Raw genomic sequence first — 18,535 nt, 5'->3', positions numbered from 1 at the left:
CTGGAGGTCACCATTGACCAGAAACTTAACTGGACCAGCCACATAAATACTGTGGCTACAAAAGCAGGTCAGAGGCTGGGTATTCTGTGGCAAGTGACTCACCTCCTGACTCCCCAAAACCTTTCCCCCATCTACAAGGCACAGGAGTGTGATGGAATACTCTCCACTTGCCTGGATGAGTGCAGCTCCAACAACACTCAAGAAGCTCGACACCATCCAGGACAAAGCAGCCCGCTTGGTTGGCACCCCATCCAGCATCTTAAACATTCATTCCCTTCACCACCGGCACACTGTGGCTGCAGTGTGTACCATCCACAGGATGCACTGCAGCAACTCGCCAAGGCTTCTTCAACAGCACCTCCCAAACCCACGACCTCTACCACCTAGAAGGACAAGGGCAGCAGGCACAGGGGAAACCATCACTTGCACGTTCCCCGCCAAGTCACACATCATCCTGACTTGGAAATATATCGCCGTTCCTTCATCGTTGCTGGGTTAAAATCCTGGAACTCCCTCCCTAACAGCACTGTGGGAGAACCTTCACCGCACGGACTGCAGCGGTTCAAGAAGGCGGCTCACCACCACCTTCTCAAGGGCAATTAGGGATGGGCAATAAATGCCGGCCTCGCCAGCGACGCCCACATCCCATGATTGAATTTTTAAAAATTCCCTCCCTAAACCTCTCTCTCCTCCTTTAAGACGCTTCTTAAAACCTACGTCTTTGAGCAAGTTTTTGGTCACCTGTCCTAATATCTCCTTATGTGGCTTGGTGTCAAATTTTAACAAAAGAACACAAGGAGCAGGAGTAGATCATACGACTCCTCGAGCCTGCTCCACCATTCAATAAGGTCACGGCTTTGACCTCAACTCCACTTTCCCGCCTGATCCTCATATCTCTTGATTCCCCTGGAGTCCAAAAATCTATTGATCTCAGCCTTGAATATACTCAACGACTCAGCATCCACAGTCCTCTGGGGTAGAGAATTCAAATTTTGTTTGATAACGCTCCTGTGAAGTGCCTTGGGACGTTCTACTACATTAAAGACGCTATATGAATGCAATTTGTTGTTGTTGTTGTGTTTAGTGGCTCGACACAAATGAGAAGAGCTCCCCCAGTGTCTCAGTGAGTAACTGCGCCCCCTGATGTGGTTTTGAGCCTCATTGGCTAGCTAAGCCCCTCATTCCATCTCCAGTTCGTGCTATGCTAACTCATCTCACCCAAGAGAGCAATGAGTTACTGCAATTGACCTCAGTAGCTGTGCCCCAGGGAGAGAAAAAAATTCAGCTAGCATTCCAGCAATCCTGTGAGTGTACGGACAACCTCTGAAAATAATTCACTGCATTGAGGCCCACTGTCTAACCCCGCACATGAATAACAACCTTGGAACTTAGTACTGGGTTGCCAACCCTCCAGGATTTAAAGATGTATCTCCTGGACGCTGCTGCGAGCAACCCAGGACAAAAATCATAGGGACGTTAAAATAATTGTGTGTTTTTTTCATTTTCTTTGAATGCCTTTGTTTATTAGTTATAAAAGTATTGGAGATGGGAAACAAAGGCTGTTTGACTGGGTGGAGAAATTGGAGGCGGGAGGTCATGTGATGAGAACTCCAGGAGTATGTTCGACCAGAGTTGGTAACACTACTCAGTACCAGGAGAACAGCCAGCACCCAGGAAAGCATTGCCCAGAATGCAGCGGAGGCATAGGAGAGAAGACTAGAAAGGAAAGAACTTCAAAGCAATGATCAGTGAATGATCCCATATTCTTGGAATGTGGACGTTCTCCCCCTGTACCTGATCTGGTGATACACCTCGATGACCACCCAGTAATTAAAGTGTGTTCTACATTTTCAGATCTTCAGATCAAACGTTTCCTGGAGCAGACCTGTTGGTGAGCCTGCTGGTCACTGATGAACCGAATGGATATTCCAAAGGCAGAGATGACCCTCATCACCAACAGCATACAGGCCTACATGCACATCACATGTAAGTATTCGGCTCCTGCACTGCGGGAGCGGTGGGGGGACCTGTCCTGTGTATCCAGGAGGCTGCATTTGAATGTCCCATGATATTATTGGCCAAATATCATAGAATCATAGAATCATAGAAGTTACAACATGGAAACAGGCCCTTCGGCCCAACATGTCCATGTCGCCCAGTTTATACCACTAAGCTAGTCCCAATTGCCTGCACTTGGCCCATATCCCTCGATACCCATCTTACCCATGTAACTGTCCAAATGCTTTTTAAAAGACAAAATTGTACCCGCCTCTACTACTGCCTCTGGCAGCTCGTTCCAGACACTCACCACCCTTTGAGTGAAAAAATTGCCCCTCTGGACCCTTTTGTATCTCTCCCCTCTCACCTTAAATCTGTGCCCCCTCGTTATAGACTCCCCTACCTTTGGGAAAAGATTTTGACTATCGACCTTATCTATGCCCCTCATTATTTTATAGACTTCTATAAGATCACCCCTTAACCTCCTACTCTCCAGGGAAAAAAGTCCAAGTCTGTCTAACCTCTCCCTGTAAGTCAAACCATCAAGTCCCGGTAGCATCCTAGTAAATCTTTTCTGCACTCTTTCTAGTTTAATAATATCCTTTCTATAATAGGGTGACCAGAACTGTACACAGTACTCCAAGTGTGGCCTCACCAATGCCCTGTACAACTTCAACAAGACATCCCAACTCCTGCATTCAATGTTCTGACCAATGAAACCAAGCATGCTGAATGCCTTCTTCACCACCCTATCCACCTGTGACTCCACTTTCAAGGAGCTATGAATCTGTACTCCCAGATCTCTTTGTTCTATAACTCTCCCCAACGCCCTACCATTAACGGAGTAGGTCCTGGCCCGATTCGATCTACCAAAATGCATCACCTCACATTTATCTAAATTAAACTCCATCTGCCATTCATCGGCCCACTGGCCCAATTTATCAAGATCCCGTTGCAATCCTAGATAACCTTCTTCACTGTCCACAATGCCACCAATCTTGGTGTCATCTGCAAACTTACTAACCATGCCTCCTAAATTCTCATCCAAATCATTAATATAAATAACAAATAACAGCGGACCCAGCACCGATCCCTGAGGCACACCGCTGGACACAGGCATCCAGTTTGAAAAACAACCCTCTACAACCACCCTCTGTCTTCTGTCGTCAAGCCAATTTTGTATCCAATTGGCTACCTCACCTTGGATCCCATGAGATTTAACCTTATGTAACAAACTACCATGCGGTACCTTGTCAAATGCTTTGCTGAAGTCCATGTAGACCACGTCTACTGCACAGCCCTCATCTATCTTCTTGGTTACCCCTTCAAAAAACTCAATCAAATTCGTGAGACATGATTTTCCTCTCACAAAACCATGCTGACTGTTCCTAATTAGTCCCTGCCTCTCCAAATGCCTGTAGATCCTGTCCCTCAGAATACCCTCTAACAACTTACCCACTACAGATGTCAGGCTCACTGGTCTGTAGTTCCCAGGCTTTTCCCTGCCGCCCTTCTTAAACAAAGGCACAACATTTGCTACCCTCCAATCTTCAGGCACTTCACCTGTAGCGGTGGATGATTCAAATATCTCTGCTAGGGGACCCGCAATTTCCTCCCTAACCTCCCATAACGTCCTGGGATACATTTCATCAGGTCCCGGAGATTTATCTACCTTGATGCGCGTTAAGACTTCCAGCACCTCCCTCTCTGTAATATGTACACTCCTCAAGACATCACTATTTATTTCCCCAAGTTCCCTAACATCCATGCCTTTCTCAACCGTAAATACCGATGTGAAATATTCATTCAGGATCTCACCCATCTCTTGTGGTTCCGCACATAGATGACCTTGTTGATCCTTAAGAGGCCCTACTCTCTCCCTAGTTACCCTTTTGCCCTTTATGTATTTGTAGAAGCTCTTTGGATTCACCTTTGCCTGATCTGCCAAAGCAATCTCATATCCCCTTTTTGCCCTCCTGATTTCTCTCTTAACTCTACTCCGGCAATCTCTATACTCTTCAAGGGATCCACTTGATCCCAGCTGCCTATGCATGTCATATGCCTCCTTCTTCTTTTTGACTAGTGCCTCAATCTCCCGAGTCATCCAAGGTTCCCTACTTCTACCAGCCTTGCCCTTCACTTTATAAGGAATGTGCTTACCCTGAACCCTGGTTAACACACTTTTGAAAGCCTCCCACTTACCAGACGTCCCTTTGCCTGCTAACAGACTCTCCCAATCAACTTCTGAAAGTTCCTGTCTAATACCATCAAAATTGGCCTTTCCCCAATTTAGAATTTTAACTTTTGGGCCAGACCTATCCTTCTCCATAGCTATCTTAAAACTAATGGAATTATGATCACTGGTCCCAAAGTGATCCCTCACTAACACTTCTGTCACCTGCCCTTCCTTATTTCCCAAGAGGAGGTCAAGTTTTGCCCCCTCTCTAGTCGGGCCATCCACATACTGAATGAGAAATTCCTCCTGAATACACTCAACAAATTTCTCTCCATCCAAGCCCCTAATGCTATGGCTGTCCCAGTCAATGTTGGGAAAGTTAAAGTCCCCTACTATTACCACCCTATTTTTCTTGCAGCTGTCTGTGATCTCCTTACATATTTGCTCCTCAATTTCCCGTTGACTATTTGGGGGTCTGTAGTACAATCCTATCAAAGTGATCTCTCCCTTCTTATTTTTCAGTTCTACCCATATAGACTCAGTGGGCGAACCCTCGGATATATCCCCTCTCACTACTGCCGTGATGTTCTCCCTAATCAAGAACGCAACTCCCCCTCCTCTCTTACCTCCTGCTCTATCTTTCCTATAGCATCTGTACCCTGGAACATTGTGCTGCCAGTCCTGCCCCTCCCTTAGCCATGTTTCAGTAATAGCTATAACATCCCAGTCCCATGTACCCATCCATGCCCTGAGTTCATCTGCCTTGCCCATCAGACTTCTTGCATTGAAATAAATGCAGTTTAATCTAGACTTCCCTTGGTCTTTGCCCTGCTTTCTCAGACCATCTGTCCGGTCATGTTCTGTACACTCTCCCTTACTGCCTTTTGTTTCTGTCACCACTTTATTTCCCACTGACTTCCTGCATCGGTTCCCATAAGTATGAATCTGTGGGTACACGGGCACCTGGGGAAGTGACGAGGACACAAGAAAGTGAAGTCAAAACATGTATTTACACAACCACACACACATGCACACACACATACACAAATACACACTTACACACACACAAATGCACACACACAGATAAACACACACAAATGCACACATACACAAACACACAAATACACATACACACACACATACGCACAAATACACACACACACACACACACACACATATACTTATACACACATATATATATATACACACGCACACATAAACGTACATTTATGCACATACATTTGCACACACTGCTGTACTTTCACTGGGGTGGGTTACAGTGTTGTCATAGAATCATAGAAGGATACAGCACAGAAGGAGGCCATTCGGCCCATCATGCCTGTGCCGGCTCTTGGAAAGAACTATTCCAATTAGTCCCATTCCCCTACCCTTTCCCTTTCCCCATAGCCTTGCAATTTTTTCCCTTCAAGTATTTATCAAATTCCCTTATGAAAGTTGCTATTGAATCTGCTTCCATCACCCTTTCAGACAGTGCATTCCAGATCACAACAACTCGCTGCGTAAAAAAAATTCTCCTCATCTCGCTTCTCGTTCTTTTGCCAATTATTTTAAATCTGTATCCTCTGGTTACCGACCCTTCTGCCACTGGAAACAGTTTCTGCTTATCGAAACCCTTCATGATTTTGAACACCTCCATCAAATCTCCCCATAACCTTCTCTGCTCTAAAACAGCAATCCCAGCTTCTCTAGTCTCTCCACCTAACTCAAGACCTGATGGGTCACAGTACTGTACTTCCACTGCTGAGGTCTGCATTCCGACCGTTTTTCCAGCTTTAAGGCTATCTGCTGCCGATTCCCTTAAAGTTGGCGAAATTTTGGACCAAATCTTTCTGGAAAAATAACGGTGTGTTGACGACATACGCCATTATTAATGCACAAATCGACCAGCAAAATCGGGGGATGAAGAGATTCGTCGTGCGTAACTCCACAACGTGCTGGTCGATTTACGCCGCTCCACCGTTTGCCTCACGCAAACGGCATCTCGCCCCTAGCCTCCCCGTTAATTTGAAGAACTTGCTGGATTTGCACATTAATTGCCCATTAAACTCACCACAGAAAGTTAGGGCTCATAACTAACAGCGTAAGTACCTTTTAACGACGTGGTAATTGTTAATGCAATGCCAATCAACCTCTCTGGCCCAGAAAGGGAACACTTTAAACTGCTCAATCTCATTCATGCAGGTAGCAAATTCTTCTTAGAGATTTTCCAAATTTCAAATTTCAAATTTTTTTCTTGGTTTTCCTTTCTGTCTCTTTCCTTCTCTTTATTTTTCTTTCTGTACCTGATTTGACTAATTCACCCTCCTTCTCCATCGATCCTCTGTTTCTTTCTCAATAAATCTCGATGATTAAGGAGATGGACTGTTGGTCCCACTGTTCACTGAGGTCCCAGATGCACCATGGCCCTTGCTGCACCGTTATCAGCTCACACTTCCAGCAAGCTACATTGCAAAAAACTTTCAAGCTGAAGGATGCAGGAAAAAGTCTAACTAACTGCATACACCGTGAGATGCTCCGCCCCCAGCAAAGGCTGGGCCAGTACCTCATGCTGGGTCAGTGGGAAATCACTCTGCATTCTGTGATTTGACACTTAAGTTTGTAGCTCAGGAAGATCATCGCGATGTGCTGAGGCAGCTGCTATCAGTCTGGACACTACGGGCGGCACTACGATTGACCTGAGTGTCCCAGGTTAGGAAAGGGAAAAGCAATCTGCTAGGGTTCCTATTCCAGACCGCCATGTGTTGGCCTCCATTTGTAACTGCGCGAGTTAGTGGGGATCTTGGACAAGGGCAAGATCAGGATTGGCCGCAAAGCCTCCTCTTGGAGGCCTATTTCCCGGGCCTTCTGTGGCCCCTAGGAGTGCGTTGGAAAGGCCTGCAGAGTTTCGGGGGCCTTCGATTATCGGTTCTCACGCAATTAAATGGCGTTTACTCCCGTTTCTCTGGAATTTCCCTGGATCCTCTGTCAAAGTCATGGTGGACAATCGGGAGAACCCCCCCCGCTCCATTCACAGAAATCCAAGCCCTCCAAGGCTCCGAAAAATCCGTGGGCTTTCTCCCCCAGCGTAGGTGCTGCGATGGGCCTGCCGGGAATCTCCGCTCCTCACCTCGCCGAAGAATCTGGGCTCGGGGACGTTGTCTGACTTCCAAGCCAGTTGCCCATGCCACTGTGGAACATCTTTGGCACCCACAAGACCAGGGGGCAGCTGGAAAAGTGGCACTGGGCAGCCATCACATCTGCCGACACTACCGGTAGAAATAGCCTTTGTAATGCGTAAAGGGGCCGATTTGCTCACTGAAATGCCAGATTTTTTTTTTGGAGGGTCCCACATCTGCCGCTGAGCGGGTTCTCCCCCGATGTATAGGCTGCCCAGCGAACCCAGGCCCAGGTCATGGAAATTCCTGGCCTTGGATTTCCCTTTGCCCCCTGGCTACTCCCTCCCCCTCCTCCCCAACATAAGAGGGTGGCATGTTTTGGATGGATAGAGGGAACCCTGGAAATTCAGCCATGAAGGCTGTGTCCCGGCCTATTTCCCGGGCCTTCTGTGGCCTCTAGGAGTACGTTGGAAAGTCCTGCAGAGTTTCAGGGGCCTTCGTTTACCAGTTCTCACGCAATTAAATGGCATTTACTCCCGTTTCTCCGGAATTTCCCCGGATCCTCTGCCAAAGTCACGGTGGACAATTGGGAGACGCCCCCCTCCCCCACTCCATTCACAGAAATCGAACCCCTCACACATGGAGAACTGAGAGAGATAACAGGGAACGTCTGGCTCCCTTGGTGGCCAAACCCTAGCACCTTGAGGGGAGCACAGGAGGGGACTGAAAGAAGACTGGTTTAAATCGGAACAGTTGCAGCTGATATGAAACACGTTTCAGTCGATACTGCTGAGTTTCTAATGAGCTTCAGCCCAAACCACACAAAAGGCCCATAATTCAGCAATAGATTGGCAGTCCCGCTCATAAAGGCCATTAAAGGCGAATGGAAATATCATTGTTGCAGTTCGAGGAACTCTGGTCAAACTACCAAAAGAATTTGCTTTTTAACATTTAATCCAAGTACTGCTGCAGTAAGGAATGCACTGCTCCTGTAGCAGTAATTCCATTTAGTACATGGAAACTTAATGAGGTGTTCAGTTACAAGGTATCTTAAAGGACGTTTCACCCTGCATCTCAGCCAGATCAAACCTGGTAGTACTGCTTGATGCAGAGACGAGCTGCAAAATATTGGCATGAAACGTCTGCCATTCTCCAATACTGACGATCTTCAGCTTGATGCTGACGGGAATGTACAGATCGATGAGCTGTATAAAAACACGGCCAGTGCATTTCTCAAATTGTTCCCACAGATGAGATGAAGGGATGAAAGGCTAGTGTTCTAACCTACTGAGGCATTAAGCCTCTCATTGTAGCGGTACGGGAGTGTCGTTGTTATGTTACTTGGACTAGTAAACCAAGAGGCTTAGACTAACAATCCAGAGAATGTGAGTTCAAATCCTATCACAGCAGTTTGAAAATTTGAATCCATTTTTTAAAAAATCTGTAAATAGAATGCTGCTAACAGTAAAAGTGACCTTTAAGCTGTCAGATTGTTGTAAAAACCCAACTGGTTCACTGATGTCCGTAAGGGAAGGGAGCCTGCCGGATATATGTCCAAGTCAGGATGGTGTGTGACTTGGAGGGGAACTTGGATATTTATGACTGGCCTCCATGTGACTCCAGTCCCACTTCAATGTGGTTGACTCTTAACTGCCCTCTGAAGTGGTCTAGCAAGTCACTCAGTTGTATCAAGCAACTACAAAGAAGAAGGCCCATCACCACCAGGGGCTACTAGAAATAGGCAATAAATGCAGGCCTTGCCAGCGATGCCCTGGAATTATTATTTTTTAAACTGAGTGCACGTACAAAAGCCTTAACTTGAGTCCTTGTTGGCAGCACAAAACTGCCTCATGAGCATTCATGAGGGACTGGTTTTCAGAGAGGTGATAGGGAGGGTTGGGAAATGGAGACATCACTCTGGTGCAGTGAGCCCATGGCGGGAGTAGGTTGTGGCTGAGGCAAGCTGTTGGTGGGACGGAGTAAAATGAGCTTGATTCGGAACCTGGCTGTATTAAACCTGACCTGGGTATGTGCGATGCTGCCACTCAGTGCCATTGCCTTCAAGCACAAAGATTGATAATTTTTATTAAAAAAAAGCACGGCCTGAAATTCGGCAAGGGGTTTTACTGATCCTCTGCCGTAACTCTGGCGATTTCAGCCGTTTACTTGGGGAGTTCCACAAGAGTTATGATGGGAGTCTGATAGAACCCTGTGGAATTCCTGGGCCTATGCAAACTGCAATGTAATACTGTTGAGAATTCTCCCTGCTGGGAGATTGGCAGTGAAGACTGAGCCTAAACTTGTGTAACGCCTTCTTCTTCCTGCAGTGAACCCAGAAAAGGCTGCCTTGTACTTCATCACGGGGGTGTGCTTTGGCCTCGTCCTGACTCTCTGCCTGCTGGTAATCCGAATATCCTGCCATGCTCGCACCAAAGCCGCTGCCCCCGTCAAGAGGAAGGTGGAAGAAGGTAACGAGGAGGAGGACGAGGACGAAGACGAGGAGGACGAGGTGGACAGTGGGCCGCCCACCGCGACGGATTTGACCCTAGCCAATCACACCCAGGCCCACACCAGCTCGAGCGTGAATGTCTTCACTTCGGCCGAGGAACTGGAGCGCGCCCAATTGTTGGAGGAGCGAGAGCGCATCATCCGGGAGATCTGGCGAAGCGGGCAGCCGGACATTCTGGGCAGCGGGTGCCATCACTACGAAATGGAGATGTTACCCAATGGAGGTCAGAGAGAACATCGAACCTGGAGCCCAAACTCCGAGGGAAAGTATTAGGGGGGGAGAAACAACAAGAAGATAGTGCCGTTTTTTAAAAAAAAAACTTTTTTAATTAGCTGTGGACATACGGAAAACACATAACCAAAGATGAGTAGACGAGAATTTGCACCAGGTATAAGGAATTACCAAAAACAAAAAGCACAAGGAAACACAATAGAACCAAGGCATTGCAAAATAGGGATTGCAAAAAGACTCTTCATTTGGAACATATTTGTGCGAGTAAGTGGGCTGTGTTGGAAACTGTTGTTAGCATTCAGTTATTGTGTTAAAGTCATCGCCATCTGGTACTGTATGTGGGCCAGACAACCGAGAATCATTCCACTAAGGAGGAGAGGGGGAGGAAGCAGTGCATTCACCAAGAAAAACCCAACCCTGTTTTGGAAGCTGTCCCTTCAGACAGTGACAATCCAACCCTTTCTCAGAGAGGAAATGTTCCAATTACTAACTGGGGCCTCTTGAGTTTGTTGGGTTTATTTGTCTCTAGGAATAGCCTCTGATTCCAGGGGAAATTTTGCTTGTCTTCCTTGAGCCTCCCCAACCCCATCTAGACTGAGTCCAAATCAAACTTCTTAAATCCAATATTTTTGTATATTCAAAAACGTTATTTTCTGTGAGCCCTTGATAGCTTGATATTTTAGAATGCGTAACTAGTGCAATGATCTGGATCCGTGTTTCAGATCCTCATTATATATGGTGCTTGGACTTTTGAAGAAATGCACTTGTGGAAAATGGTACTGATTTGATAGCTTTACCCACAATGGGACCAATGTGTTACATATTGCTTAACTGTATGATCTGATGTGTTACATGTGACTTTAACTGTATAGTCCAATGTGTTACATGTGACTTAACTGTATGGTCTGATGTGTTACATGTGACTTAACTGTATGGTCTGATGTGTTACATGTGACTTAACTATAGTCCAATGTGTTACATGTGACTTAACTGTATGGTCCGATGTGTTACATGTGACTTAACTGTATGGTCCGATGTGTTACATGTGACTTAACTGTATAGTCCAATGTGTTACATGTGACTTATCTATATGGTCCAATGTATTACATGTTGCTTACCTGCATAGTCCAATGCATTACATATGACTTACCTGTGGGACCAATGTGTTACATGTGACTGTATAAACCAGCATGGTACATGTAACTTACCTGTATAAACCTATGCGTTACATGTGACTTACCTGTAAGGATGAAGTTGCTACATGTGACTATTGGAAGTGCCTTATGATTGGTGTCTTAGTAACACAGAGACCTGTAATTCCAGAAATGCTTCACTTGATGCCTTGCTTCTTTAGGCCAATGACCTAACAACAGGGTCAGAAAGTGGATCAAAATGGACCAAATTCATATTCCTTGCTTTAAAGTGACCCTTTGACAATTGTGTGTGACAGAGAATGGTACGGAGCAGGGTGGGGTGGGGGAGGGGGGTTGTCCCATGTCCCATGTCCCATGTCCCATCACCAGACTGTGCTGAGTTAGCTGATCTGACTTGGGGGGCAGTTGGCCTGAGTGTTAGGGAAGGGAATACCAACCAATGTTCCCACTCATGATGGCCATCCAGTGACTCCTGATTGCATGTTTGCAAAGGATAGCTTCTGACCCCACTATCAAAGCTAACCATATCAGGAGACTTGAGCAGGATACTGAAGGGCTGCCCTCACCCATTGACTTATACCTCAGCGTAAGTCACTATCTTCCAGAAATGTTCCAAGACAATAGCCATAAGGTCATATCACTGAAGCACACCAGCATCCGTTTTGTGAGTCATTCACCTAGCCCAGTGATGTTACTACTTGTGAAACCATACACTGATTACATGGGTGTCTTGGGATCTGGGTGTCGCAGCTCATTGTCACCTCTGGGATTTCGTTCAAACCCAGGTCAGACTGAAAGTCTCCTCTATCTGTTGGCTGTGAGGGTTAAGGATTCAACATGAAACTTGCCTGTATGACCAATGCACTAGATGTGACTTAACTGTATGGTTCTACATGAGAAGTGTGAAATGATGCATTTTCGTAGAAAGATTGAGGAGAAGCAATAAAAACGAAATGGTACAATTTTAAAGAGGGGTGCAGCAACTGAGAGACTTGGGGATGCACATACACAAATCTTTGAAGGTGGCAGGACAAGTTGAGAAGGCTGTATAAAAAAAGTATAAGGGATCCTTAGCTTTATAAATGATGTGGAGATGCCGGTGATGGACTGGTGATCGTATAAATGCGTAGGCTTCAAGGAGATCTTGAAACATTTGCCTGAGGAAGGAGAAAATCTCCGAAAGCTTGTGAATTTAAAATAAAATTGCTGGACTATAACTTGGTGTTGTAAAATTGTTTACAATTAGCTTTATAAACAAAGACATTGAGTACAAAAGCAGGAAACCTTTATAAATCACTGGTTAGGCCCCAGCTGGAGTATTGTGTCCAATTCTGGGCATCACACTTTAGGAAGGATGTGAAGGCCTTAAGACAGGGTACAGAGGAGATTTACAAGAATGGTACCAGGGATGCAGGACTTCAGTTACGAGGAGAGTCTAGAGAAACTGGAGTTGTTCTCCTTAGAGCAGAGAAGGTTAAGTCGAGATTTAATAGAAGTGTTCAAAATCATGAAGGATTTTGATAGAGTAAATAAGGAGAAACTGTTTCCAGTGGCAGAAGGGTTGGTAACCAGAGGACACAGATTTCAAGTAATTGGCAAAAGAACCACAGGCGAGATGAGGAATTGTTTTTACACAGTGAGCTGTTATGATCTGGAATGCACTGCCTGAAAGGATGGTGGAAGCAGATTCAATAGTGACTTTCTAAAGGGAATTGGATAAATACTTGAAGGGGAAAAATTTGCTGGGCTATGGGGATAGGGCAGGGGAATGGAACTAATTTGAAAGCTCTTTCAAAGAGTCGGCACAGGCACAATGGGCCGAATGGCCTTCTTTGGTGTATCATTCTATGATTCTATGAAATTAATCTTGAACAATATCAATCCAGTCCACAGTGGGCCCCCATACAAAACTATCTTAATTTGGCACTAAATTGGTAATCTCACCGAGAGAGGCCACAGTGAAAGGAAAAATGCCACACGCAGTTGGAAGTGACCCTCTGAGGTGGTAAAGTGGCACATTGATGGACAGTGTGGAGGGAGCTTTACTCTGTATCTAACACATGCTGTACCTGCCCTGGGAGTGTTTGATGGGTCAGTGTGGAGGGAGCTTTACTCTGTATCTAACCCATGCTGTACCTGCCCTGGGAGTGTTTGATGGGACAGTGTAGAGGGAGCTTTACTCTGTATCTAACCCATGCTGTACCTGCCCTGGGAGTGTTTGATGGGACAGTGTGGAGGGAGCTTTACTCTGTATCTAACCCCTGCTGTACCTGCCCTGGGAGTGTTTGATGGGACAGTGTGGAGGGAGCTTTACTCTGTATCTAACCCATACTGTATCTTCCCTGGGAGTGTTTGATGGGACAGTGTGGAGGGAGCTTTACTCTGTATCTAACCCGTGCTGTACCTGCCCTGGGAGTGTTTGATGGGACAGTGTGGAGGGAGCTTTACTCTGTATCTAACCCATACTGTATCTTCCCTGGGAGTGTTTGATGGGACAGTGTGGAGGGAGCTTTACTCCACGCTGTACCTCACCTTCCCCAGCACTAACATCTCACCTTGATAAGCACAAAAAGAAGTGTCTCTATCTCCATTTATGTTCTCCTGTTGCACACACATTAAAGTTGTTGGTGACATTCAGGACACTTCGGAGGAACAAGAAAATAAATGTGATCCCCTTAATAATATTTCAACATCCCTCTCCTGAGGGCGCATTAAACTTTGAGATCTCATACCTTCCAATGAATGTTGACCAATCACTATCATAATTCCCTTATTAATGTGACACTGGGATGTGGCTCTGGCTCAGTGCTAGCAGGAGACTCACTTATCGAAACGCCCGACTGTGATGGACAGCCGATCAAACCTTTCCCTCCCCTTGTATCATTGCTTTTATTTTGTACTTTAAAATAGACTCACGTGCAAGATAACTCAATGAGGTGGAATGGCATTAAGTCATCCTTTGACCAGACACTTGATCAGATGACGATACCCCTTTGAATTAGGATTTGTTTCAAGTAAGACTTGAGATTGAAGTTGCACTGTGTGATATTAGTATGAAATTGATCTGACTGTTACTGTATCTTAGGTGTTAAACCATTGAACCCTGTGAAATGGGGGTCAAAGGAATTTCATAGGAACACGTCAACAGGTTTATCTCTCTTGTTGCTCAGCACAATTTCAACCCATGTGACTCTAGTTAGAAAGGAAAATTATCCATTGATTCACAGGGTTTGGGCTCCAAGTTGTAATGTAATAACTTTCTCATTTCAAATGTTACCATTGCTTCAGGTTATATTTTATTTTGCTTAATAAAAAGAATAGTTGAATCAGCATTCATGATGAGACTGTGTGTGTGTAGAGCTGCCAGGTGTGGTTCTCAGCCAATCAGGTGGTGAGCTGGGCAGAATTCCCGAGGTAGCCCTGAGAACGCCATTTCCCTTTTCCCTGACATCTCCCACCCCACAAAGTGATCAATGGACATAACGGGGGCTGGGCATTAGAAGGGCTCGGCCCCTCCCCAGAGTGTAATTAAGGATGGAAGTTAAGAGGGGTTGAAGCCTGGACCATCCGTATTTCATCCCGAATTGCGACATTCCGGAATATGTCGCTTTTCCATCCTCCTCGCTCGCAGAATTTCAGACCCCTACGTGTATCCAGTGACAGCATCCGGTTGTTTTTTAAAAATATCTTTTCAGGATTGTTGCAGCCACTAACCTATATAAGGACAGGAGGAGGCCATTCAGCCCCTCAAGCCTGTTCTGCCATTCAATTAGATAATAGCTGATCTGCTTTTCAACTCCATTTACCCGCCTTGGTTCCATATCACTCGATACCCTTACCCAACAAAAATCTTATCGGTCTCAGTCTTGAAAGCTCTAATTGTCCCAGCATCCACAACATTTTGGGGGAAAGAATTCCAGATTTACACTACCCTTTGTGCGAAAAAGTGCTTCCTGATTTCCCTCCTAAATAGCTTAGCTCTAATTTAAAGATTATGTCCCCTCGTTCTTGATTTCCCCGACGAAGGAAATAGTTTATCTGTATATACCCAATCTAGAGTTCTTTTAACATTTTTAACTCCTCGATCAGATCACCCCTCGATCTTCTCACCTCAAGGGAATACAAGCCAAGTGAATACAACCTGTCCTCAGAATTTAACCCTACCAAGGGATCCTTTTTATATGTTGGTCACCTTTTGTGTGAAGGATTTCCTGACATCATTTGCTAAATTTGCCTTTCCCTGGTTTGAATCCAAGCCCCTTGTCCCAATCTGATACCTCTCAAATAATGAAGCCGTCCGTGCCCACATGCAGCAAAACCTGGACAACATCCAGGCTTGGGCTGATAAGTGGCAAGTAACATTCGCGCCAGACAAGTGCCAGGCAATGACCATCTCCAACAAGAGAGAGTCTAACCACCTCCCCTTGACATTCAACGGCATTACCATCGCCGAATCCCCCACCATCAACATCCTGGGGGTCACCATTGACCAGAAACTTAACTGGACCAGCCACATAAATACTGTGCCTACAAGTACTTCCACCATCTACAAGGCACAAATCAGGAATGTGATGGAATCCTCTCCATTTGCCTGGATGAGTGCAACTCCAACAACACTCAAGAAGCTCGATAACATCCAGAACAAACCAGCCCTCTTGATTGGTACCCCATCCACCACCTTAAACGTTCACTCCCTTCACCACTGGTGCACCGTGGCTGCAGTGTGTACCATCTACAGGATGCAATGCAGCAACTCGCCAAGGCTTCTTCGACAGCACCTCCCAAACCCCGATCTCTACTATCTAGAAGGACAAGGACAGCAGGCACATAGGAACAACACCACCTGCACGTTCCCCTCCAAGTCACACACCATCCTGACTTGGAAATATATCGCTGTTCCTGCATCGTCGCTGGGTCAAAATCCTGGAACTCCCTTCCTAACAGCACTGTGGGAGAACCTTCACCACACGGACTGCAGCGGTTCAAGAAGGCAGCTCACCACCACCTTCTCGAGGGTAATTAGGGATGGGCAATAAATGCTGGCCTTGCCAGCGACGCCCACATCCCATGAACAAATAAAAAAAAACTCTCATAGCTTAATCTGAAGTCTTGTTCCTGATACGCTTTTCTATTCTGTTTAGTATCTTAAATAAACTAAACAGTCCCCACTCAGGCACCTTCTTTTAGGCTGAGAAGACAAGGTTTCTCCAGTCTTGCCTCATAACTCAGTTCTCTGACGCTGGGGAAAGATCACTTGGCTTTTCTGCCTCCAGGATTTGATTGTCCAAGATGTAGTTCAAAACCAAAGCATTTACAATTCCTCCCACGCTGTTAAAATTAGCTACAGTTCGATTATTTAACAGAAATCTCTTTGTTGTGGAGTCTGTAGGTCTGCAATACAATTATGCATCCCAAGCTTCATGCCCAGTCAACGAGGCCAAGAGCATAGGAACAGGAATAGGCCATTCAGCCCCTCGAGCCTGTTCTGCCATTCAATCAGATCATGGCTGATCTGTACCACACCTCCATTTACCTGCCTTTGCTCCATAACCCTTAATACCCTTACCTAACAAAAATCTATCAATCTCAGTTTTGAAATTTTCTATTGACCCCCAGCCTCAACAGCTTTTTGGGAGAGAGAGTTCCAGATTTCCACTACCCTCCTTTGTGTAAAGTGCTTCCTGACATCACCTCTGAACGGCCTAGCTCTAATTTTAAGGTTATGCACCCTCATTCTGGGCTCTCCCACCAGGTGAAATAGTTTCTCTCTATCTACCCTATCAAATCCTTTAATCGTCTTAAACATCTCAATTAGATCACCCCTTAATCTTCTATACTCGAGGGAATACAAGCCTAGTCTATGCAACCTGTCCTCATAATTTAATTTATGAGAATCCTCTTACAGCATACGGCAGAAGCCCCCATGGAATCCCAAGAAACACCTACTGGGGTCAGATTATGAAACATCCTTACCTGGTTTCCATAAAGCTCCCCCACTGGCTTCAGTGAGTCGGTGGGCCGTGCAACTTGGAAAGTCGATCCCGGGTCCTTGCCGTTAGTTGGCCTCAGCCGAGGCAATGGGGGGTGGGGGTGGGGGCGGGGTTGGGGGCGGGGATACTACAGGAGGCTGGAAATCGGCCAGGGTTCGGTTCAACTCCTGATTGCGATCCAATGACAACGACTGAAAAGTGTATGCGCGAGGAGGGGATTGAGTTCGACTGAGACGTTTCTGCGATCAAATCGTCTGCCGACACTCTGCCGGCATCTGTCAAGATCCACAGATGAGTAAGATACTGGAGGCTGCCTGGTGGTCTGTGGAACTATACCTCAGCAAGAAGAGAGAGGGGAGTTGGTGATAAAAAAAAACGATGGCTTCTGTTTAGAAAACGTTTACTAGAATGGTGTCAGAGATGAAGGACTTCAGTTATGTGGAGAGACTGGAGAAGCTGGGGTTTTTCTCCTTAGAACAGAGAAGGTTAAGGGGAGATTTGATAGAGGTGTTCAAAACCATGAACTGTTTTGACAGAGTAAATAAGGAAATACTGTTTCCGTTGGCAGAAGGGTCGGTAACCAGAATACACAGATTTAAGGTGATCGGCAAAAGAGCCCGAGACGACACAAGGAAACATTTTTTAATGCAGTGGGTTGTAATGATCTGGAATGCTCTGCCTGAAAGGGCGGTGGAAGCAGATTCAATCGTAACTTTCAAAAGGGAATTGGATAAATACTTGGAGGAAAAAAAATGACAGGGCTATGGGGAAAGGGCAGGAGAATGGGACTAATTGCTTAGCTCTTTCAAAGAACCAGCACAGGAACACTGGGCCGAATGTGCTGAACCTACTATGATAAGTCATTAGGCCCAAGCAAACCTGTTCCACTTTGACAAATCAACCGACCTATCTGCTTTCTTATTATATCCCTCAAACGCCTTCTCTCCAAAAATGCCTCCAATTGAGTCTTGAACCCATTTTCTGCAATGGCCTCCTTATTCCATAGCTCGATTACCCTTTCTGTAAACCAGTTCCACCGACTTCCCTTCCTGCTTCTAACTTTCTCATGTTTAACGTGTGTCTGCTGCTGTTTTAATCTGTGGACACAGTGAACAATTTATTCATAACCTTCAAAAAATCAAGGGGCATCTCAAAGTTTCCCCTTTTAACAAACAGCCCAATCTCCCTACCCTTTCACCTCTGTTTGCCAATGTACCCCCACAAGAGCAATAATCTCCTTCCTGTGACCGTACTCCAGATGGAATGTGAGCATCACCTTACATAGCAACAGTACAGCCTCTTTTGATTCCTGCACAACCTCGCTGCTTCTGATATCTCATCTGTGACGCTAATGTGGTCAA

The 18,535-nt window shown here is 45.8% G+C and overlaps 1 protein-coding gene across 4 annotated transcripts in view; it reads left to right on the top strand.

The window, feature by feature from the left end:
* eva1ba (eva-1 homolog Ba (C. elegans)) overlaps positions 1-14,516 on the top strand; it is an 87,457-nt gene extending 72,941 nt beyond the window's left edge. For all 4 annotated transcript variants that reach the window (XM_068006422.1, XM_068006421.1, XM_068006423.1 and 1 more), the window contains 2 exons: positions 1,855-1,986; positions 9,618-14,516. In XM_068006422.1, the coding sequence (XP_067862523.1) occupies positions 1,911-1,986; positions 9,618-10,072 (531 nt within the window). In that variant the 5' untranslated portion in view covers positions 1,855-1,910 and the 3' untranslated portion in view covers positions 10,073-14,516. The remainder of the gene's footprint in view (positions 1-1,854; positions 1,987-9,617) is intronic.
* The last annotated feature ends 4,019 nt before the right edge of the window (positions 14,517-18,535 follow it).

The sequence above is a fragment of the Heptranchias perlo genome, chromosome 26 (genome assembly GCF_035084215.1).
Source record: "Heptranchias perlo isolate sHepPer1 chromosome 26, sHepPer1.hap1, whole genome shotgun sequence".
Classification (NCBI taxonomy): domain Eukaryota; kingdom Metazoa; phylum Chordata; class Chondrichthyes; order Hexanchiformes; family Hexanchidae; genus Heptranchias; species Heptranchias perlo.
Note: the sequence above shows the minus strand (reverse complement) of the source record. Positions and strands in the feature narration are given on the sequence as shown.